General features: G+C 41.3%; 1 protein-coding gene across 1 annotated transcript; it reads right to left on the bottom strand.

Moving 5' to 3' along the window:
- Positions 1 to 18,481: 18,481 nt before the first annotated feature.
- On the bottom strand, positions 18,482 to 24,553 carry spry2 (sprouty RTK signaling antagonist 2). The gene is made up of 2 exons (XM_044019641.1): positions 24,131 to 24,553; positions 18,482 to 20,378 (listed from the first exon to the last, which is right to left on the bottom strand). Exon 2 carries the CDS (start codon positions 20,328 to 20,330, stop codon positions 19,347 to 19,349), a length of 984 nt encoding a protein of 327 aa, XP_043875576.1. The 5' UTR covers positions 20,331 to 20,378; positions 24,131 to 24,553; the 3' UTR covers positions 18,482 to 19,346.

The raw sequence follows: 24,553 nt of genomic DNA, 5'->3' as shown, positions 1-24,553 counted from the left end.
CAAAATCAGACATAAACGTCATAGTATAGCATGTGGTCCAAAATCAGTCAAAAAAGTCATAGGTTAGTATGTCGTCCAAAATCACTCAAAAACGTCATAGTATAGCATGTGGTCCAAAATCAGTCAAAAAAGTCATAGTATAGTATGTCGTGCAAAAATGGTTAAAAAAGTCATAGGTTAGTATGACGTCCAAAAATGGTTAAAAAAGTCATAGGTTAGTATGTCGTGCAAAATGAGACAAAAAAGTCATAGTTAAACAAAGTCTAAACAAAGTCTTCTCCTGCCCACAATGTCTAACCCTGTGTGTCGTTTTTCTTAAAATCACCTAAAAGAACAGAGTTCTGGTCAAAGCTCCCATTTAGTCTCATGTCAAAAATTTGCTTTGCAGTTTTTTTGTTAATCAAGACTAGGGTACTACTGTCATTTATCTGTCAATTCACATCCGTTTCTCACACATTTAAATGTGGGAGCTGCTGAAAGCCTCCTGACGCTTACAAACCAAACGAAAATGTAAATTTAATTAAACAGTGCATTTGTACAGTATGTTAAAGTTACTGTTAAAAAAAAAGTTTGGACACTCTTTGTCTACATACTTCACATTTTAAAGGTTCAATCCAACCAACATCGGCAGCAAGAAGCAGGCACAATTGACATTTTGCTGCCAGTTTGTAATATTATGATGGAATACAGAGTAGAAAGTGTTTTCCCAGTAAAAAACAAACACCAACTGTATAACTCACAGAAAAAAAATCACTCTACTGCCCTCTGGTGGGGTTCTAATGAACAACCTCTGAGACCATGAACCTCCCCTTCACTGCAGCGTCCATACACATGTATTCTACAACTTCACATATCATTTAATTACATTGCATAAATGAACAGAATGAGAGGTCTTGCTCGTTTCCTGCCTCCTTCCAAACCCACGGCTCACTCATATACAGACTCCACTCCAGTGCTGTGGGTCAGTGTGGGTTGATGGCCGCGATGTGAGCAGCATATGTCGAGAGAGAGAAAAGCAAAGGAGAGGAAGTAAGGTGAAAATCCATGATAAACATACAGTTCTGTCCCAGGAGTCTTTGCATTCATATTTATTATAGCTATAATTTGTTATTATTATATTGCAATTATATAATGAGCACATAAAATTATTCTTCAGGTATAAGAGTCGGGTATTTAATATGAATGCTGCTTTTTAAAACCTAAATGGAATTGAACCATAAGTAATGTCAGTGGAAACACTTATATTTCTACTTTTTTGTGTGTTTTTTTCAAAACATATTAACCATTACACACACATGTAATGTACCGCACCGGAAGCTGACTTTCCATCACGTCATTCCATTCAAAGATCACAGAATTGGACAATTTTTCATTTGCTATACTCTCAAAAATCAGCAATCAAAGTGGATATTCACTCAAACAATGTTGATAAATGATGTTTTCTTTGACTCAAAACAAGGGAAAACAGATTATGACTACTAAACAAAAGACATAAAAATATATTCCTGTATTAGTCCACTTAATCTTAATAATATTTTTGCTCTTTTATCTCGCTTTTAAAAAACCTTTTCTCACGCGCAACAAGTTTCTAAACCGCCCACTCCCCCACACCAAAGTCCAAAGAGAAAATCAGAATTTTTTTTTAGCCCACGGCGACACAAGAGCTGAAGGTCTACGTAAATGTGAATAAAGGATTTCAAACACAGAATTTGTACAAAATAACATGGCTGTGGAATCCTCACAGCTACATGCTGGCTCCTGCCTCCTGACAGACAGGGCTCAGGTGTTGCTCTTCCCTTCCTGTGTAAATTATACACCAGGTTTCGATAGGTGTCACACAAGACACAGGATGTTGTTCTCTTCCTTTCCATGGTGCTGACAACAGCTGTGAGAGCTACAGCTGCAAGAACTGGCTGGTCGACTTAGTTCCAACTCGGCGCTCTGGGTGAATAGCTGTTACTTTCGCTTGCCGAATCCGACCTGTACAGAAATAGACAAGTGTTTGTGCTCTATAGATACAGTTAACAGTAGATGAAACAGGATATGTTGTCACCTGTCTTCTCCATTTCACATAATCCACACCTATTTTCTTTTCTTTCGGGATGAGAAGAATCTTTCCATTTCTTGGCGGAGGAGGTCAGGAACAAGGAAAACAAATAAAATTGCTTGAACCCTGACATGAGGTCATGTGTGTAGATTAGATTATAGATTATAAGAAAGTTTCTTGTTACCTCTTAAGATGACAAAGCTAGGCTTATTCACATCACAGATTTGTGTTACCAACATGCAGATTAATTTGCCCCTAATCTGGCCTCCTCTCTTGTAAAGCCCCCGAATGACTAACTCATTTGCATAACTCCCTTCCGGTTTGCAAACGTGTCTCTTTATAAGGGCCTCTCCTCCATCTGAACTCATTCTCCTCATCCATCCCCGTGTTGGAAAGTCTCTCACCCTCATGGAGGCATGGAGTCCAACGTGTGAGCCCAAAGTAAGCGCGGTCACATGCAGAGCCAGAGGGGCCGTGCTGACAATCGCTGTCAGCGGCGTGTCTGACGGACACGGCTGCCTGGGTACTGCAAAGTGTGTGTATGTGTGTGTGTGTGTCTATATGTCTGCTTTAAAACGACTGGTGTGCAGCGAGTGTGTCCACTTCGCCCGGCGTGTGTGTGACAAAGCAACCAAAAAAATCATCGACACAGCAACACAATTGCACTTACTTATACCTGCTGTGAAAAAATACACGCGTCCCTCAGCAGTATATGAGCAGGATACCCACAATCACATTTGCACAATATGATAAGGATGATTTATATAGGAGGTCTAAATCAGGTGTGGATTCTAATCTTAAAGTGATAGAATACCCTGAAATAGAAAAATAAGGTATTTTGATGTTGTTTCGACCAATCAAATAATAAAAAAACAACATATTTTTCTGTCTGACTGAATGAAACCTAACTTGTTTCCTGCTTTATCTGTTCATTCAAAAACCTGGAAACAGAAGTGTATAAATCAAACTCCATCAGTAAGTTTAAATGCGATTTCTTTTTTAAATCCTTCACAAACTAGCTCGACTCAACGCGGTTTGGTGTGGTTTTCCATTACAATAGTACCTCCTCAACGTAAAGCAGTTATTTTCGGTGTAGTGAATCATTAGAATCACAGAATCGTTCAGTACTTCCTGCATGACCACAGACAGAAACCCAGCGACAGCAAAGCTTCATTACTCCGTACTGCACTAGATGATAAAGCATGTTGTCTCTCTGGTACAATTTTTGAGGACCTACACAATCAGAATTTGGGGCGTTGCACATGTACGCACTCGCCTCCTTCGAGTCACTATAAACAGCAGGGCCATGGGGGCTTCTTTCATACACACAGGAAGAATGGGTTTGGAGGGACTTCCTGGACACATACCTGTCTGTTGTCGGGTGTCAAGCAGGAAACTGTGACATTTCACAAGGCTGCACGCACACACAACACACCGCTGTCAACACTTGTGTAAATAAACACAGGGAGTTTTAGGGCATTTTCTCACAAATGTGAGAGAAGACTGCGCCCCCCCCCAACCTCCGCTGTAGCCTTAAGTGACAAGTAGAAAAGTCTTTCTTTCAAATCCACGACCCTTTCGAAATTCGACAGTACTTTAATAACTAATTAAATCAAAAATGAATTTGCATTTAAAACAAGTTACAAACTACAATTGAATATTTTAAGGAAGGTTTAACAGATTTGGTTCAGGTCTTTAGAGATGCTTGTACCTTTTTTTTAAAGTTGATGTCCATATTATGTAGCATATCAACTGAAAATAACTATAACTATCATATAATGTGAGTTATACACAAAGAAAAACAGATTTTAGGCAATTAATAACAAAGGGCTTACTGAATAAAAGCTACACCGCTGCCTTGTTCTGCAAGCATGTCGGTGTTCAAATGAGAGCTATGGATACTGCAAAGTAGCTCTCAAATAACTATAGAGTCTTGTAAAGACTGAAACATGTAAACTGGATGGTGAGAGGTGGCCAGAAAACAATGGTTGTTGTGTTCGCCAGAAGGAGTCGGGTGGACTGAGAGGCGGAGAGGGTAGAGCAAGAAAGCAACGTATTGGAAAATGTAGATTTGTAAGAATTACTATGCGAGTCAGAACACGTCATGTTTCTCCGAAAAACCCTACACTGCGTCGATAAAACCTAGTGTTCCATTCAGAGTCAGCGGAGCAGTTCAATCTGTGTCTGATGATATTTCAATTTCAAGTGTGAGCTCTCTGGTTTTCAGGGAGACCTACATTCCCTTAAATTCCTTACGTGTGGAGAGTCTCGACATGTGGAGTCGTAGAACTCCTGGAGAGAGACCTCTTCATATTTTCACAGTAAACAGTAGCCCTCTAAAAACTCATACTGCCTCTCCTTCATCTCTGAACAGTGGCCTTCTTTCAGGGCCATTACTTAAGGGCCCTATTAATAATTTGACAAGTTTTCTCAAAGATTAATTATGGCCAGCTTCGAGGCTGCAATTATGCAGGGCGGAGAGACTCCGTAGCCTTCTCCAGCTCCATTTCCAGGCCCAATTTTCCACTTGTAAAGCTGTCAATGGGGAGTAGAGGTTGTCATTCTCTCTTACATGAAAGGAAGAAACAGCACTTATTGGCAAAATACTCTATTATGTCCTAGCAGCTGAGATTGAGTGCAGGACTTAAGTCACTATATGGTCCGACAAAACGAATCTGGACCAGAATTTTTAATATGTTAGGATGCTAATGCTAATGTGAGTGTAGTCTATGAGAACATGTTTTGCACGTGCGAATGCGAAACAAAGGATTCTGAACAGTGAAGTAAAAGGAAAATACTACATTTAAAAGCAGTGATGGAAGTAGCTCTGGATCAACAACTCCTGTGTGTTGTGACGTAAAATCAAGGATTTTCTCCATGGACTTTGGTGCTGGAGAGTAAGAGGTTTATCATCGGGATTTTCCACGTAGAGAATTGCAATAATATTCTAAAGATATCGTAGGATAAAGCCGGTGTAGGTTTTAGTTTAAGTGGTTAAAATCTCCTTTTATTAATTAGTTTGAGTTTAATCCAAACGAAAGGTTCAGAGTGAGCAGACAAGCAATCGCAAACAGCCCAGTGGCGGAGTCTGACCCGCTTGTGACTCCTTTATGATGAAGTGCTGAACTTGTGACTGTGGGGTGAGGTGGCAAGTACCGGCCAGACACCATATATCACCACTGAAGAGTGGAAGCCTCCTGTTCTATACACAGCAGATGGTTGGTGCTGAGCCAGCCGGCCTGCACTCAAGTGTGTGTGTGTGTATGCGCGAGAGAGAGAGAGAGAGAGAGAGAGAGAGCAAGAGAGAGTACAATGCAGTGAGTGTCCCCAAGCCATGGTCCACCAGAGATAAGAGCCACCTGCTTGTCCCATTCTCCCCTCTGCTGAGCCTTTAGCTTCACTATAGCTCATATACATTACATACACAGTATGCACATACTGTATGTGTTGCCAGTGGAAACAATTTGCTTAGTCTTATTCATAAAATAGACAATAATTGCAGTTATTATGCAGCAGAATTGGACTAAACATGGACAACTGTCTGCTTTCTTCTTCCTTGGAGTAAATATTATGCTCTATACGTTGCAATATCCTCCATGTTTGCACTCGGGGGAGGGGGCGGCGGGAGAGGTGAACCCACGGCACAAAGGACAGATTGTTCCTCATAGTTCTCTGTCCGTGATAACAACGAGCCATTCATTTACCCTGCACTGGGCCCTAATTAATTCCAACTTTACATTCTGACCTACAATCTGCCCCCCCCCCCTCCCTCCCATCCAATTTTTTACCCTCCTAACATCCAACTGCTTAATTCATGCAGCCAGATGACTTCACCCTCCGTCTTTATCTCCCTCACAAACCATAATGAATCAAGGACAAAGGAATAAACTTGACATAAATCTACGTTTTCATGTTATAGTTTTTAATGTGGTAGCGTGCTGGAGTCTGTACAAAAATCTTAAGGTTATGTGGGTTATGGTACCATGGCGCCCCTCTTAAAAAGTTCTCCAGTGGAGATGTGCTAAAATATAGAGGTTAAAGATGGATCATGACAGACATACTGGTGTTGATACTTTTCACCGAGACGGGGAAGAAACATGAGGAACTTCAGCCAAAGTCAGGTAACGCTCTCTCTCCCTTACACTTTGTAACGCGTATAATGTTTCCGTGTCACCGCGTTGTCTCCTCTCATCGTCACATTTCTACAAATAGCTTCACTGTTTATAAAAATAGATGGTGGCGGAACCGTTGCGTTTATGTGTGTGTGTGTGTGTGCGTGCAGCGTCTTATTTGTGTAATTTGACAAATCTGGCGACCCACTTGTTCACCGCTCACGCAGTGAGTTGAATTGGGGATTGCAGTAGCTGTTTCAACCCTCACTGGGATAAGAACGTGATTCGTTTTTAGAAACCAGATTCAAAGTTAACACTTGCAACACACATTCTGTAACGGGCCTACGCCAAGATTACACTTGATTATCGAGCTTTAGAATTCAGTAAACAATAAAATATATGCATATTTTTATGTCTTTAGTTTTCCTTAACCTTAACCCTTACCCTAACCCTAAAACAAGGTCTTAAGCCTGAAAAAGCCCTTTAAAGTTGCACACAAATATAGGTTTTAACAGACTCCACAAAGATGGACACACAAACACTTCCTTCTCAAGACTGCTCTTCCCTGTCAAGCACAGCTTCTTGGCACAGTTTCCTTTTCCCTGCCCTACATCCAAAATGCAATGCAAGAAGAGGAGTGAGGTGAATGAAGAGGATGAGAGTGGAGGTGGGGGGGGAGAAGAGAGGATGGAGAGAGAGAGGGAGAGAGGAGATGGAGGCGGTTTGACATGGAAAGAATGGAAAGGAGGCAGGGTTAACCGAGTGGTGAGAGAGGGATGTATCGCATGAAATGTGGGGAGAAGAAAAAGGGGGAGGAAGAGAGAGGGAGGGAAGGAGGATGGGGTGTCCGTGGTGGTGGTGGTGGAGGTGATGGGGTCACTAGGGGTGGGGTGGGGGCACAAAATTAAGAACAGAGGCCACTTTGTCGATGGCAACAGCAAACTTTTACAGCAATCATTCGCTGTGCTCGCTCTGCCACTGCCTCAAAGAGCAGCAGTCTCTGTGTAAGTGTGTGTGTGTGTGTGTGTGTGTGTGTGTGTGTGTTCGACTCTAAACATGAGGGCGCGACAAATGACCGTCTCCCAAGAAACACCCTGAAAACACACAAGTCCACACACCCCTGGGTGTATTAGGTAACATGAAGCTGAGCCTGGTCCAAGATCCCTAATAAGTAACTTCCTCTTTTGCAAAGAGGGGGATTAAAGATGGGCAAACAAAAATAAGATCATAGCGTTAACTGCTTGTAAAAAATAGAATAAAATAGGGCTTACAGTTATTATAAATGGCAAAAAGCTATCGCGCAGAAATAATGTTAAAATTAAATTTTTTCTTTTGTGATATTTGATTTCACTTCCCATAATGCAACTCTGTGGCCTCTTATTTCTGCCCATTTTGAAGCAGGTTTGGGGTTAAATGTTTTTTGTTTTTGTTTTTTTTTTGAAGTCTCTTTCCTCCTAACCCCAAGGTAAACACAAACACGTCATTAACTTTGACACGTGAAAGATGCGGCTAAGGACAGAGAAGCTCTGTCGCCATGGTAACTGCATCCCGCTTGGCTCGGGCTCAGGTATCGAGGAGTCCTGACTCTAAATTCCACTTAATCAGAACTCTGAAACCTTATTATAAGGTAATCCAATTTGTAAATTTGAATAATGACATCAACAATTATTTATTCGTGTGTGAAACTAGTGAACACCAGATTTGGGAGCTGACTCCATTTTCTCTGCTACGTTCTAGTAAACTCTGGAACTCACCAACTAAACACACAGATGTGGATGAGATTAAAGGAATGCTGGTTGAATATCAATTAATTTTTTTTGCCAATTATTGATTGAACTCCATTCATGTATGCAGTGCAGTGCATGTAATGAGAGCAAAAGACAGTGAGGTTTGGTTTCTAAGGGTCTCTTTCTTCAGGTTCATTGAGCACACATGACCACAGGAAGTTGTTTTCCAGTGGTGTGTGTGTGTGTGTGTGAGTGCATGTATTCAGCTTCAGGACAGGCTCACCGCAGGAACTTCCTCTTCAGGCAAACATGCATACACACACATTCACCTGGACACACACACACACACACACAGACAACATTCCTAAAACAAGCACTCTCATGTGTGTTATTCATCCAGCGTCAGTGAGGAGAGATCAGCGTTTATGGTGATGTGTTCAAGAGCCATTCAAGTCCCCAGCACTTATTTTAGGCTCTTGCTTTATGACATGATACTGATTTAATGATTTGGGAAGTGACTTGCTCTTACTGTCTGGTTTGATGAAAGTTGTGAGTATTAAAATAACACCCCCAGCTGTATTTTGATGAAAACGGGTTAGTGCCAGCCTTAAATGGTCAGTCCTTCATTCATTCCATCATGGCAGTAATGCCTCGTTATTTGGATAGGCAACTTAAACTGCCGGAAAGTGCCACACTTGTACACCAAATGAGCTCAAGTGAGACTCTGTTTTCTCTATTAATCAAGCAGCCATTCCAGGCTGAAGGAATTCTGTTGCCTTTGGCTCGGGGCCAGTTGCAGCGCTGCTTCTTAAGACGCCACGCAGTGAAATGACATGTTAAGTGTGCAGCTTGTTTTCTCTAACGTTGGGGTCCCGGCAATGAGGCAATCTCTGTCTGGTGGCCTGCGGCGAATCAGAGAGGGAACATATACAGAAAGTTCTGTAACTGCACTCAAAATGAACTGGAGCACTGTGAAGGATTACATTAACGTTTCTAATGGCCAGCACACATTCGAGGTGTGAAAAATCATCGCTATTTTTAGCGATGATTTAACGCTTTCCACTCTAGGGGGAAGCAAAGCTTTGTACAGACTTTGAAGGTTGATATAACACTAAGTTTAACTTTATTTCATTTTAACTGAATGGAATGGTTAACCAATTAACTATGTTAAGCTGTGCAGGGAAGACGGATGCACAAGCAGCTACGAGCTACCTCAGTTCGTTGCGCATCATCCCTGTAAAAATAAACAATGACAATAAATCTTATTTTTGGTGTTTTATTAAAAAGCACAAATGTTTAACGTTGCACATTCCACATTATTTAGTAATTATACAACTCTTTACAACCATGCACACTATAACTCTTTATTGCATGGAGCGATATTGACCAAATTCACTGTACATGCACCTGGTTTCCTCAACTGCTCATGCTGAAAAGATAGAGAATGTAAGCCCTAACAATCTAGAGTTATAGGGTGCGGTCACATTTTGGCAGGGCCTGCCGAAAAGTGTTGTTGTACTCAAGATCGGTCTTGGTCTCGATCGCCCCCCACAAAAGTGCATGTGAGTGACAGGAGAAGTGTCAGCCAACTCATCTATAATAAAATTTGGTTACCTCAACCACAAAGACTTTTTGTGCATAAATGCCTCCAAAAGAAAACACAGCGTAACGCGTAAATTCTGCAAAGCGATGCTAACGGAGACGGCTGGACCACGTCCAACTTTACGGCCTCGACCCCTCAAAGTCTTAGTCTTGTCTCGGTCTCAATACACTGTGGTCTTGGTCGCGACTTGGTCTCGGTTTAGGTGGTCTTGACTACAACACTAATTACAACCATTTGCACATGATCATTTAGTAAAATCTTCTGTCTTTGAAAAAAATGCAACACAAATGTGCCCAAAATACTCAGTTTGGTATAACGTAATTTAGTATTTTGCAACCTCATGTTATGTCTCTCTTATGTATCTGTGATATGATAAACATTTAGTAATTGTCATTAATTGCAAGTTTGTCAATGATCTAAATAAAAAGAAAATAAAGTTGAGATATTTTATTGTGTAGTGTTTTTTAAATGTAGCTGTGTGTTTGGGACAAGCAGATTTTAGACATTTAAATCTTACCTAGATGCTTTTTCACCGCTTCAAAGACACCAGCGCTGTGATATGAAATAACTGATTTTCTCTCTGGACTCCAGTGAGCTGAGAGCGTGAGCAGTTTACTCCCGACATCCCACCCACAAAGACACTGCACTAATCCAAAATCTAATTAGTGATATTGTCAGTCTGTGACTCGGCATCCCCGTGGAGATCACAAGGAAAGTTCTGCACTCTGGCATCCCCGATGCCTCTAAATATTTTCCATATATCAGGGCTAAACAGAGGAGCCTTTATATTGAGAAACCTTGCACCTGCGCTCACCTGCGAGTGGATAGATTTGGCAGAAATCCTCTTTCTCGCTCTCTCTGGCTATCTCTGAGAACACACACACACACACACGTATGTTGGGATATATGTATGTTTGGAGTCTGAAGGTATCTCAGGAATGCTGACAATCTCTGCGGCCATTGACAAATTTCTGTCTTCGGGCTGGGGATACACACACACACACACACACACACTCTTCTCATGTGCACATACCTGACAGACACAAACGCACCTTGGCTTAGCTCCGCTGTCATCATAGCTTGTCAGCGCGCTGCACCTGTGAATGGTAACAAGACCCCGTGGCTCGCAGCGCTCTCATAGCTGTGTGACAGACTCAAGAGATCAATTTCCTGTGGCAGAGGGACCACAACCACACATCCTCACGTTAATTAAAAGCACAACCAGATTCCGAGTGATGTTTCAGCGTATGAGATTCTGACATATAGCGCTGATTTCACCAGCAGTGTTGGGAACATTACTTTAAAAAAGTAATTAGTTATAGTTACTAGCTACTTGTTCCAAAAAGTAACTGAGTTAGTATCTGAATTACTCTATAATAAAAGTAACTTGTTACCAGGGAAAGTAACTATTTACGTTACTGTTAAAAAAAAGTCAAATGTACATATATATATTATATATATATATATACATATTATATATATGCCAAAGAATTTGGATTTTTTTGTGTAGTTTTCACAAGTCAGTTGAAATGAGTAGAACATATTTATTGCACGTCGACAGACAGCAAGATGTTTATCCTGCACTTCAAGTATTATCTTTGTAAGAAAAGTAAACAGTTACACCATATAAAGTCCATTTAACTCTAGAAAATGAAATCAAACTCTCTCAACCTGAGACAACAAATGTAAACTTATGTAAACAAATGTAAACAATGTAAACAAATGTAAACAACAAAAAAGTGTGTTTAGCTCTGTAGTCTTATTCTTAATTAAATAAATCAAACTCTCAATAACCGGTGTTTTTGGCAACTGACTTTGTAGATGCGTGTGCCATTGTGAGATGCTTCATTAAATTAGTATGCTGGAATACGTGAAACGTGACTCTGCCTTGGTCAATCGTAATCGCTTACCTCGTTATTAACCCGCCTCATCACTAGCTGTGAGCCAGGGGTGCGTTGGGATTACACAGTTTATTCAATCAATTGCATAGTAACGCACCGCATTTTACGTCCAGCAACGTTAACGGCGCTGTAACGACGGGAAAAGTAATTAGTTAGATTACCCCGTTACTGAAAAAATAACGCCGTTACCGAACGCCGTTCTTTTAAACGGCGTTATTCCAAACACTGCTCACCAGTGACACTTCACTGGTCGTGTTAGCGTAACTGCTAGCAAAGATGGCGGACACTGTTTACATTCCGGGAGTTAGCGTTGCAGTTTCAAGCCTCGGACCGAGGCTCCAACCGCAGCTAACAAAATAAACACTCAAGTTCATAGAAAATACTCATCATTTAAGATCTCCAAACACACAGGAGCAGCTGGTCTACTGCTGCCGTCACTTACTTTCATCCAAACGAAGGATTATAAACACCACAAGTCACAAAATAAGACATTTGAACTCACTGATGGAGGCAGCAGTGGTTTAACAGCTTCAGTGTGGTGTGATATAAAACTGTGCGCACATTACAACGTGACACAGGATCTGAGGCAAAATTGCTAACATCTCTGAAATCACCTCTGGAAACACTTTGCTTACTTTAAAAAGAAACGTGTTGATTGTTTTACTGTGATCATTTCACATACTATTTGTGTTTTTTCAACTTTTTAAATCACTTTGTAACATTGTTTTGAAAAGTGAATTCTCATTCTGTACAATTGTGATGTACATGTACTTTATATCATCCTATCACACTGAAACCCCTTTCTGCTGTACACACACACACACACACTTTACAGTCTGCTCTGTCACCAGTTATATCCGTCATGATTTGTCTAGCAAATATCCTCGCCCGCTTTCCTTGTGATTTGATTTGAATAACTACTCGCAAGTCTCAATGACACTATTCAGTTAGAGGGCTACATGATGCCACTGCTCTTAAAAAAGGAGACTTTGACTTGCAAATTCTGGCTAGTATGTAAAACATTTTTTTTAAAAATCCCATGCATGGAAATATATTTTCCAAGAGTACGTTTCATGTCTGTAAAAAGCCATATTTTTTTCATTTCCTCCCTCCCTTCTTTGAATAGAGGTAACAGACGCGAGTTTTTCACATGTGAGTAAATAAGCTCCTATAATCCCACTGTGCATTACTTGCAAAAATACCAAACAGCAGATAGACTTTCAACTAGCTAGTGTTGTGTTTAGCACAGGGGCCACATTATTTCCTTCAAGAGAGCAGAAATGCACAAGGAGGAGAGTCACGTGCACTGGGTATCACTTTAAAAGACAATATTACTCCATGTTAAGAGATAATGTTTGTTTGTTTTTCATTTATGTAGTCAGAAATGAATGAATAAATAAATAAGTTTGCAGAATGCTCAGTCCATAGAGAAAATGTGTGTGTTTTTTAGCTCGTGTGGACACAGGAGCTGCTGGTCTTGTTTGTGTCACGGAGCTAAAAATGACACACTTGAGTGAGTAGTTTAGAAAGTAACACAAAGTTCAGTTTCCACTCAGAAAAGGCCGTCTAAAGTCAAGACTTAAGACCTAAGCAGGTACAGATTTTTATTACGTCCGTCTTTTGTTGAAAATAATTTTTTCCCCCTGTGTGTCCCAGCTGGCAGCCATGTTTCCAGTGAGAAGAAGGGTTTCCAACAATATCATCAGCGCAGTACCTCATACGACCACACTTATGAATAAATAAATAAATAATAATGGACTGAACTACAGTACCCCTTTACTTCAACCAGTATTCAGTCATTTCATGGCATCAAACATTATTGAGAAAGTCTGGAAAATGTTGGAGTTTGCCATTTTTCACAAAACAATTCCACAGCTAGCAGATGACTTCACTGATGATATACTTTTTATTCATATGTATAAGGGAGGAAAAAAAACAGTAGTTTATATTTATTTGAACTCTGAGACTCTTTTTTCTGCTCTGATGTAAGTGACCTAGTTATTTTTTTCGTCTGTCACGACTGCAGACAACGCGCAACCGAAGTTAAACAGAGTAAACGTCTGCTATTCTCTCCGTGGAACTGTATTATTCAGGTGTGTCACTGATTACACTTGTGCGTTCACATGCGTATGCCTACCTTCAACACACACAGACCCACAAAGAGACGCGTACACATAATTGCTGCCATCACACACTAAATGCGATGTGGAATAGTGAGCTGTCAGACCGCACTAATTCCTCTTTTTATATGTGTCTGTCCCACTGTGTAGCCGGGGGATCAGGATTGCCTTTCAGGATCACAACTGAAGCTCTAAGCTCTTAGTGTGTGTGTGTGTGTATCTGGGTGAACAACAATTGGCCGCTAAGCTGTAAAAAGCCTTGCAGCCACAGTGTCGCCAACAAATATCCACTGGCTGTCAGCAACGGGCCGACTTTTTGTGTATGTGTGTGTACAAGTGCAGATGAGCCAACTTCCTGTGGTGGATTGAAGTTAAGTGCTGCTATTAGACGTATGGGCCTCCAGCCGGGGCTTCATTGTCTGAGCAGAAGACTCGCTGGTACTGACAGACACGCACACGTGTGAGAGAATAGGCACATGTGTACACATGCGGCTTCAGTTTTTTGACGTTTTAGAGACACAACGGTGGAACAAAAAGTACAAATACACAGGACAAAAAAAGGTTTTCGACACATAGGAAGAAAACGGCGAGGGTAAAACGACATTCCTACGCTGCACACAGGAAATGATTTATTTCCTGTCAACAACGACAACAACAGTGAGCAACAAACTGGTTGGAGTTTGACTGAAAACACTGCTAAAAAAAAAAACATGGTTGTTCAGTTCTTGTCTCCACCTGTCCCTGCTTTGCTGCTGTATACACACAAATGCTCCCTCAGCATATAAATAAACTGACATCATTTCTGTCTACAAAGACCAAACAGAGGCAGAATAACAACAACAAAAAACACCAAAGGTTACACACTGCAGCTTTAAACAGCCATTCCATTCTGGATTGTGACAAAAAAACATTTCATTCAATTCAAGGTGTTTTTAACTCTCAATACAGAGGAAAGTATGGCTCATTCTCAAAATGCCAAACTTAAGCGTTGAGTCACTAAAAACGAGAGGTGGAAAGCGTACTTAGATATATTACTCAAGTCAAAGTACCACTATTTTTGATAACATTTTACTTAAGTTCAAGTAAAAGTACTGGTCTAAAAAGGAACTCAAATTTAAGTAAAAAGTAGCTTGTTTCAAATTTACTTAGTTCATCTATTTTCTCAGTTTTCATTCATTTTATTTCTCTTATTCTAGATTGTGTATTTGGGTATTTTAAACTACTACTTTTTTCACTTTATTTACTAGTTTATTTCAGTACTTTTATTTTTCTCCCTTAACTTTACTTACTTCTATCCGACCTCAGTGTTTCCACATAGATGCTGGTGTTTCTTGTGCAGCTTTGTCTCTTTTAATGTCTCTTTGTTGTCGCCCTAACGTTGCGTTGCCGTTCCGTTGTGTGTCTCTGTTTACGACCGGGCTGTGGAGATGGTGAGTTTATTGCATAAAGCACTTTGTGCTACACTTTTGTATTATTTTTTTTTTGCTTACATTTGCATGGAAAGTGTTGTATAAATAAAGTCTGATGTAAATGAACATCCTCAAGAGTCTTAGTCCACAGAGGATTGTGTGATTTGCTTCTTCACCCTGTTTTCTGACATATTAAATGATTGCAGTCACATCGTTTCACTTTTTTTTTTTCTTAAATGTGCAGACACACACGCACCATCTCCTCCACCGCCTCGAAACTTTTATGACAGACACTCCTGCTCCCTCTATTCTCCCTCGGCTTTAATCTTCCTCCTCAAGGCACAACATTAGTTCAGCTGTCACCGACGTAGACTTGGGTTACATAAGATTTTTCGATTCTTAACTGCTCCGCAATTCATCTCGCACAGCAACAAAATATGAAAGTTAAAAAAAAAGGGGAGGGGGGGGTGCAAAAAGTTGTAAAACAAGAAGAGAACTTTTGAGATTTGTCACCTCTCAAAGAACTAACGTGCCAGGCAGAGAATTCACCTGTTTCATTTCCTCACATTTTTTCTCTCACTGAAGTGAAATATGACACAAGCAGAGGACAGACTCAGTGGAAAATAAAAACCACACTCAGGTGTGAGTGTGTGTGTGTGTGCTCTTCACTCACTCAAGCCGCCCACGTCGGAAAACGAGACTGAAAAGTTCCGCTTCTAAGAAAAAGCTTTCACTGTTAGAGAAGAGCAGGGCGTGGCTACTGTTTGTCTTCAACACCTACAGTTGTGTGTGTGTGTGTGTGGGGTCAGCACCTTGGCCTCCATTTTCAGCACCGTCTCTGCAACTCTTCTGCGAGATTTACGTGTACCTCAGTTCTTATAGGGGCAGGAGTCATTTCTCCACAAACTGTACGAAAGACACGACATGCATTAGGGAGATGAAGTCGACGGCGAGCGTGTGCGAGTTCAAGCGGTTGCCACTGTTGAACATTAAAAACCACAAGAACAAAGTCCAGACATGTACAGGAAGATGATTTACCACAAACGGAACTTTACACTGGAACTGAGAACAACGCTAACTCACTGATTTGAGTTCAAATCAGGAAACATATGGTTTTTCCTGCACAAAAAAACGTGCAACAATTTGCATTTTTTTTATTATTATGTAATAGTAATTTTAATCTGCGTTTGTGTTGTTTGTAAATTTGATCTGATCCAAAAACATTTAAAAATAATTAATATGCAGCAAGCAATAGGACTCTTCAGTGTAGTTGCTTCATAAAGTATCTCAAACTACTGTAAACATTTTGTTTGTATTCGGTGTTCTCCAAACTTTATTCCAAAAACGTTTTTCTAGTGACTCATTGATGGAAGTACATTTTATTTCTCCCTTTAGAGACGCTGCGCCTCACCACCCGTTCCCCTCGCTCTCTCTCTCCCTCTGAGCGGTTTGATTGCTTAAGCCTGGTCATCAGACAGACAGACAATGCGTCCATGAAGAACAGCCTCGCTCGCTTCCTTCCTGTCTTCCTGTGCCGCATTCTGCCTTGGTGAGCAGGGTGAATAGGCCGCCCTGCCCCACAGCCGCCATGAACCACAGGGGCCACGGCAGCTAAAACCAACAAAGAGAGCCCCCCCATTTTTTTTTCTTCCAAATTCACATCCCCCCCCTCCTCTTCCTCCTCCTCTCTGCTGCCAAATCGCTGGGACAAACAAACCCCTCTGCACTCATGTTTCTTTATTTCTTTTTTTATGCACTGTTCTTTTAAAAAAGGTATATATATATATATACATATATACACACACTTTTAAAAATGTGTTCTAAAACATGTATAAACACTTTCTTTCATAACTGCACTGGAAAAAAAAATGAAAGGTGGTTGAACTTGGAGATGAAAGTTCACGTGCTGCCTTAAAAATGACTTGATGTATTCCCCCCCAACACAAAAAAAGTGCCGTATAAACTTGCTATAGCTTGTCAAGGAAGTTGAATATTACTTTAAATATTTAAGTTAATGTCAAGTCATTTTAAGTCAAGTTGTTAGTATTTGCTAACATTGCTTATATACTACACATCTTTATTATCATAACTTACAGACTAGTAAAACTGATCTTAATTAATCAAGACAATGAATAACTTGTTAATTAAAATGATTGAAAAACGACTACCTTGAGTTTAATGTCCAAAAACTGTCACAATAACTGGTGTTTTACATAACTACACGATTTAACGTGTCGTTTTTTCCCCCTCACGCTGTGGCTTTTCAACTTTATATTTCAACAGTTTGGACGTTTTTTTTTTTTTTTGTATTTTTTTAAACACATTCATCCAGTTGCCCAACCCGCCCCCCCACCCCCAAACAAGACACCCATCTCCCTATAGGAATACCAAGTAGGAGCAGGTAGCAGAGAAGAGCGTTGGGAGCCAAAATAACCCCCAACTATTGAAAACAGGATGAATGCATGCCGGGCTGAATACAGGGGTAAACTGTTAGGTCTTTGTCATTCAAAGTGATGCTTTTAACCCTTTGCAGCCGTTCTTCCTGACACCCCCACCACCACCACACACACACACACACACACTCCTCCCGCACTTTCCCTTCCCATTCACAGCTCAGACAAAGCAGCGAGAAAGAGAAGGCCTGCGACTGGAAGGATAAAGACTACATGCAAGATCAACGCTCCTCTTTCTGCCACTAATGGGATTGTGTCTGTTACGTCGCCACCTCCTCTCCTCGTCCCTGTAAAATAGGTGAAAGTTGATCATCATGTAAAGTAACTCCCTTTTGTATGTAAGGCTACCAGCGCACATACAGTCAAAAGGTCTGGAGATGAATAACAAACAAGTGAGCGCAGGTCGGACACGTCAGTCACAGCTCCGTGCCGCAAACACGTCCGCACGCTGTCAACAAGTGTCAGGGTTTGGGTTTCAGGCTTAGGTTTCACCCCGCAGGGACATCCAAAACCAAGGAATTCCTGAACAAACCTTTGATTAAAAAACAAAAACCTGCTGGATCCTGAGAAACGTGTCCGAAGTGAACCCGAAGCCAAGAATGTAAATAGTAGCTCTACATGAATTTAACATGTAAGGAGTTAGCATCACAGTCGATATTAAAAAGAAAGCACAAGTTTGTTTGACGTGCGGTCATATGAGGTATTGAAATATGTACATATTGTGTGTGTTTGTGTAACTGAATACATTTTTTATATGATTTACGAATTGTATTCTAAATTTAAATGCACCAAAACACCAAGTCAAAGTCCTTGTTTGTGTATATGTAATACATTTACAGTAATTTACACAGGAAAAACTGATTTTAGTCACTTAACTTGAGGCTCAATAAGTAAAATCTCAAAAATATGTTGCCTCCAAATATCAGATGTGAACTTATGTGATACTTTTCTTTCTCGTCTTTCTTCGCTTTCCAGAAGCAAGACAAATCTTGTCTCGTCTTAAGTGTCTTACCTTTAACCACCTGTAAAAAAGGCCGATTAAAAAGACAAAAATGTGGTTTAAAGAGACATCAAACAATGCAGGAATAAAAAAATAAAAAAAAACCCAACACACTTCAATGTTGTTTAATTCCAAACGTTAATATATTTGTCTATTTCACAATAAAAATTATTCATCCGGCTCGGACACTCCTACAGGTCCCTTCCCTTCTGCAGCGAACACAGAGCAAGGTGACACTTTAACAATGCTTTCTCAAAATAAATATTTTTTATTATAAAATAATAAACCTTCAAATAAATATATATTTTTTTTAAACTTTACACTAAGCAATGTTGGAATTAGAAAATAGTATTTTTTTCCCCCGATAAAAGATCACTGTACAATATACAAGCAGAAGGGATAAGATTTGTTTTCCTTTGTAAATGACATAAAAATGATTGACATACATTCCAGTGAATGTACAAACATGAGTGAATGTGACTGATTCATATAAAATTGAATTTATCAAGGCGCCTCTGGTATGGCAGAACATTTTTCACAGTCAGAGTATTGTTATATGTACAAAAATAAAACATCTGTCTCAACTCGTTTTCTAACGTACGTCGCCTTTGCATTTCCTACTTTACATGCAGTTAGTAACGGGAGTCTGTTCTTAGCATATTAAGTCATATTACGTGTTAAAACAGAGGCTATGCATTTAGCGCCAACACCGTTACGTGTTGTCGGGGAATTCTATTTCAGGGCAAAACAGTAGTACGATGTCTTGGTGCCTTTGAACACGTGGAGCGCTTATTTTGGTTTACCTGTCAAGTGACACTCGTATTGCAGGGCAACTGGTGGGCACGTGTGACCAAAACTCCCCCGAAACAGCGTCTTAAGTTTTATTACTAAACCGTTCCACTGCAGGGTTACAGGGACAGGACATCGGGCGACACGGAGTCTTTCCGTCCTTCTGCAATTTCAGAGCACCGCGTCTACGTTTGCTTGGCGCCATCCTCACAGTGGACTGGTTTCGTGTTCTTGCACCGACAGCCGGGTCGCGAGACTCGGTCATAGCAGCTCTGGCACACAGCGACACAACCTTTCGCTGGGAGGTAGCACAGGAGGCAGGGGAAGAGCAGGGAGAGGAGCGACACGGTGGTCCAGCGGATGCAGCAGTGCGACTGCGAGCACGAGAAGGGCTTGTCGGCACACGTGTCCTCGTCGTCACTGGAGCAGTGGTAGAAGAGCCCCTTGATGCAGCAGACGCACGTCCCGTACTCCACGGCGCTGTGTGCCGAACACACGCACCGGCGGCCGCACATCCACCAGGAGGGAAGCACCCGGGCGCGGGTGCACTCGGAGCATTGGCACCGGCCACAGTTCTCGCACTTGTTTGACTCTTTACTGACATTTTCTAAGGCCACCGCCACTCTGGACGCGTCGTTCAGGGGTTTCAGCTCCTCTGAAATCAGCTCCTCGCGTTTCGGCTGGGTTCTGATGATGTGGCCTGAAGAGGCGCTCCCCCAGCTGGTCCTGACGACACTCTGGGACTCCTCCGCAGTGGACGAATGCAACAAGGTCTCGCTGGAAGAGATGGGAGTGCTTGTGTTTCCATGTTGAATCAATGACTGCAGGTTGCGGAGATTATTAAGCCCCTCCTCTTGAGTGTCCTGCTGCCTGCTTGTCCTTGAGCCGCGAGACGACACCAAGGTGTCCTTCTGTTGAGAGGCTGGCGATCTTTGGGTGACCGTGGGCCCTTCTGTGTACTCATTACAACTCCCAGTGATCCTAATCTGCTCCAGAGACAGCACTGCTGGAGCTTGGGGTGGCTGCCCATTAACCAGCCCGGGATCTGGCGAATCGGCCAGAGTTTGCGAAGGCCGAGGCTGCGGTCCCCCTTCGTCATGCGGTGAGCCCGGCGACTGTCCGTGGTGTCCTCCTCCCCCATCGCTGTCGCTCTGGCTTCTGGAATCCATCCTGGGACTTAAGGGCCACTCTCGCTGGCATGGGACACATCTGAAGTCCTGAAAGACAAAACAGTCTGTTTATATCTGTCCATGCCAAGCCATGCAAATGATGCCATGCAAATCATAACTGATACGACCACTATGTAAATAAGACTTCACACACGCATGTCACACTGTGACTTACTTAGAATCGGTTACTGTCGAGTTTCATACACGGGACTTAAGAGTGGATATCTTTACTGGACACAACTATGGTGTAAAAAATTTGTTTCTTCTAAAAAGCCAAAAAAATGAACACTTAATCAACCGAAAGAAAATTAATCCAAAGGGCGCCTTTAAAGTTGAACATGGTGACCAGTCACACATCTGGTTTAAATCAAGCGTGGGCCACACATCTCTGCTTCCTCTCCTCCAGTCTCTAAATTAATCCACAACTATTTTATAATCAATAAATCAGTTTAAGTGTTTTTTATGTGGATATTTTCTGGTTTTGCTCATCTTTTAAACGGAAAATTATTATTTTTTTACCATTTGTTGACAGTTTATGGACAAACAACTTAGATTACATTAATTGATAATGAAAATAAAAACTTAAAACACTGAAGTGATATTTAAGATACTTTAAAACATCACTGGTTACACTTTTACTATTAGGGTTTATGTGAGGTTTAATGGTGACTAGGGATGGTTATCAAGAACTATAAATAAATTGGTGCCAGTTCCTCATTGCTCAGCCCCACAAAAAAAAATAGATCAGATTAGACTAAGGGCCCATACAGTTTTCGCTTCAGTCAGCTTTTAATCCATAGGGAGCCCTGAAATGACATCTGTCATAGCCCCAACTTTCTAACCCAACCCTTAACCCAGCCCTATGTTAAGTACACGGTGCACAAGCTTTCCTCGAACGCTTCACGTCTTCTTCTCGGTTTTTGATTTATTTCTGTCACAGCTTAACAACGCCACATACTGGCCAGGCGTATGTACTACATGGTTTAGAGACATTATGGGGGGGGGGTTTGTGTCGGGGTTGTATAGATTGTATATGGACATCTCTTGTTTTCGTGTGATTATGCTCAAAATTAACATTAGCAATTATTTTCCTCATCATCCTTTCAGACATGTCATTCGTCACTCACTAACATCTCAGTTGTGTGAATGTTGCTGGGTAATAGTTAATGAAGAGGACTGATGTTCTACTTTCTATGGCTGTGATCCGTTTGTTGGAAGCGTGCGTCTTCATTTCCGTGACTCTTCTGGTCTGTTAAACCTTCAGTACTTTAACAAGCACAGTTTAATCTAAGCCATGACCATAGCACGACTGAGTCAGGCAATCGACTTGCAGAACCTGAGTATACGTGCGGAGGTGGACGTCTGACTCCGTCTCCGTAGGTTGGCATTGTGTCTCTCGATAAGTTAGTGCGTATTGAATCGCTTTCCTGTTGACCTTTACGTCACCGAAAAACAAACAGCAAGATGGATCGCGCTGTGGTTTTAAAGCATAACTCTCGTCTCGTATTGTCTATACGTTTTTAAGGTACATTAGTCCGACTAAGACTCGCTCGATTTTAGTCGGACTACCTTGTTTACATGACATGAAGTAAACCTAATTATTGTCTTAGTCCGACTAAAATCAGACTTTTAAAGACGCATGTAAACACACTGAGTGATTCAGAATTCTGAGTCTGCTGTCCTGTCGATGCCAGAGCAGTCCAGACGAAGGCGGTGGACAGTCATCAACTACCCTTGTTTCGCTTCACGAGTGCAAAGACATCGCCACCTCCGTCTATCTCGACATAAAAGGTATCACTTGTGTGTTTTGATCTTAACGCCATAGCCATGTCGAGAATGAAGGGCTTTAACTGTCACTGTTTGAACGCAACAGACATTAGTTATATTTATAAAGTTTTTGAAGTCTGCGGTCGTAAACAATAAATACAAACACACGTCCGTCTGCAGGATCTGTGATTATCTCACTGATTCATTGTGTGTAGGTGTGAGGATTAGCATATCACACTGTCACTCTGCATTATTCTAACATATTCAAATGCACAGCCTTGTTTTCATCAACATATCACAGCAAAGCAAAGAAACTGTCAGTGGTGGCCTTAATTCTCCTTCTCTGTGCTAATTAGCTTTCAAATGCCTTCCTCGGGGGGTGTGTGAGGCCTCCTCTCCTCATCCCCCCCCCCCTTTCAATGACAATACAGGAAGGGCTTTTGTTTGTCGCATGACAAATGGCTTGCGGCAACCTTCACCATTCTTACACATTTACATTGTGACACGCTGGAAAAGGAGAAGATGACTGACAAGATAGAAAAGAAGAAGTTGAGTGATGTGCTCAAGGGCGGTGGGAGAGGGAAACGCTGCTTTCAGAGGGCATGTGACTCACTATTTAACCTCAACTGCACAACAGGTGGGAGAAATGATGGCACCAGCTTCCTAAAAAGAAGATTAAAGAGTGCTGCATGCCAAGGCTGATAAATGACAAGAATGAAAATAAATGTAATATGTTCTTTTGTATTCAAATATTTCTGTGTTTGTCGCCTCCTTTCTTATTCTTGAGTATTTATTGGCAGTGGGTTTCCGTAATGTCGCGTTACTGCGACATTACTTGTTGCCTATGCAAAGCCCCGTCATCCCTTATCTTGCCTTTTATCACTTTTAATATTTGTATTCACTCTTGTGCATGACACTGTGTCTTCCTGCTTTTATTCCTCGATTACTTTTATTTGTTTTGGCAGTCGGAGTTGTGAACTCTGCGATGTTGTAACGTCTGTGAGTGAGTCAGTCAAAGCAGTGTGCAAAAAAAGTGTTGTAGTAAAAGTCCTTTTATAAATAAAACCATTGTGAGTTAGAAAATAAAAACACACAAGTGCGTAGAGTCATATAAGCGAAGCAGAAATAGAGTGAGAGTGACAAGGCTTTTACTGTCAGGCCCCATAAGTGCTCTATCAAACAGTATGGTGTATTATGTTTATTTGCTCTTTTAATTTATTGTTTTTCATAACAGCTCCATAAATTGTTGTTACCATAATAAAAAAGGAGTGCACAAAAAAAACATTAGAATATGAGATTGCAAACATGTTTTGTATTTTAACTTAATTTGGGATTCTCCTTGTTTGCAATTGTACTTGGAAACATGAGATTATACACACATCATACGCTGAAATGCTTTATTTACCAATTTCCCATGTATGATTTTCCTTATATAAATAGCCGTTTCCACAGGAAAGCAGTGCACACAATAGAAAGGGGAAATTATGTCACAGTACACATTGATAAAGCTCCTGCATGAGCTTGTGCATGACTTTCCACGTTTGATTGTCCTCTTTATTTCATTTGCCCTTAATGAGAACTGTCTACATGGCCGTTTCCATCATAAAGAAGTGCACACAAGAGGGAGGGAACATGAGATTATGTGACTGCACACATGAGCAAACACATGTGCCAACTTGGACCCGTCTACTTCCTAATCGAGCAGACGCCAGCAGTGCGATCAACAGTTAAATTAGACTTAGGGAAAAGACTCAGGCTGGATATTAAACACCTGTCGGTCTCCATTAAAGGGAAACGTGCACTTTTATTAAGTCAAACATGGCGACAGATTATAAACCCTTTGCGATCGCGAAAGTAAAAGCACAACACGTAATCTGCACAGGAAGCTTCGGAGGTGACGCCGCTTCAAAATCTCAACAGTGACTGCTTCTAATCCGCATGTGATTAAACTTCCCCAAACAGACGTGCCGTGTTTATTTCAAATAAACAACTGTAAAGTGTGTGCGTTACAAGAAAACAGAGGAGACACTCACCGTGCTTCCGTCGCTTTAGCTCCCCTTAAGGTGAAATAAATCCAGTGTGAGAGATTATTCCTTACAGCAGAAGTTCACTCGGGTAAAATCCATTGAGAAAGTTTCCAAACGCGGCGCATTTTCTCCTAAAACGCAGCGCAAACACGTTAAATCCTGTCGCTTTTTTTTTTTTTTCTTTGCGCAAGAGCACGAGGCGTCAAAGCTGGAAAAGTTCAGAGAAACACCGCCGCACCGACTGCACTTTCCCTGCAACACGGACGAGACGAACATGGATTCAAGTCCAGCTCAGGAAACTCTGGATTCTCTGCGTTTCATGTGCAAAACTCACAGATGCTGCATGGAGTTGTTGAGTTTTTTTTCTCTCCCCCCCGCTCTTTCCGGAGAGGAGGTCGGGATTTGGGCTGTAAATGGCGTCAAGCATGT

This window comes from Solea senegalensis, linkage group LG2, assembly GCF_019176455.1.
Source record: "Solea senegalensis isolate Sse05_10M linkage group LG2, IFAPA_SoseM_1, whole genome shotgun sequence".
Classification (NCBI taxonomy): Eukaryota; Metazoa; Chordata; class Actinopteri; order Pleuronectiformes; family Soleidae; genus Solea; species Solea senegalensis.
Note: the sequence above shows the minus strand (reverse complement) of the source record. Positions and strands in the feature narration are given on the sequence as shown.

What these genes read in the sequence shown, in the direction of transcription:
- spry2 (XM_044019641.1), bottom strand. Translation starts at nt 20,330, where the DNA reads ATGGATTCCAGAAGCCAGAGCGACAGCGATGGGGGAGGAGGACACCAC.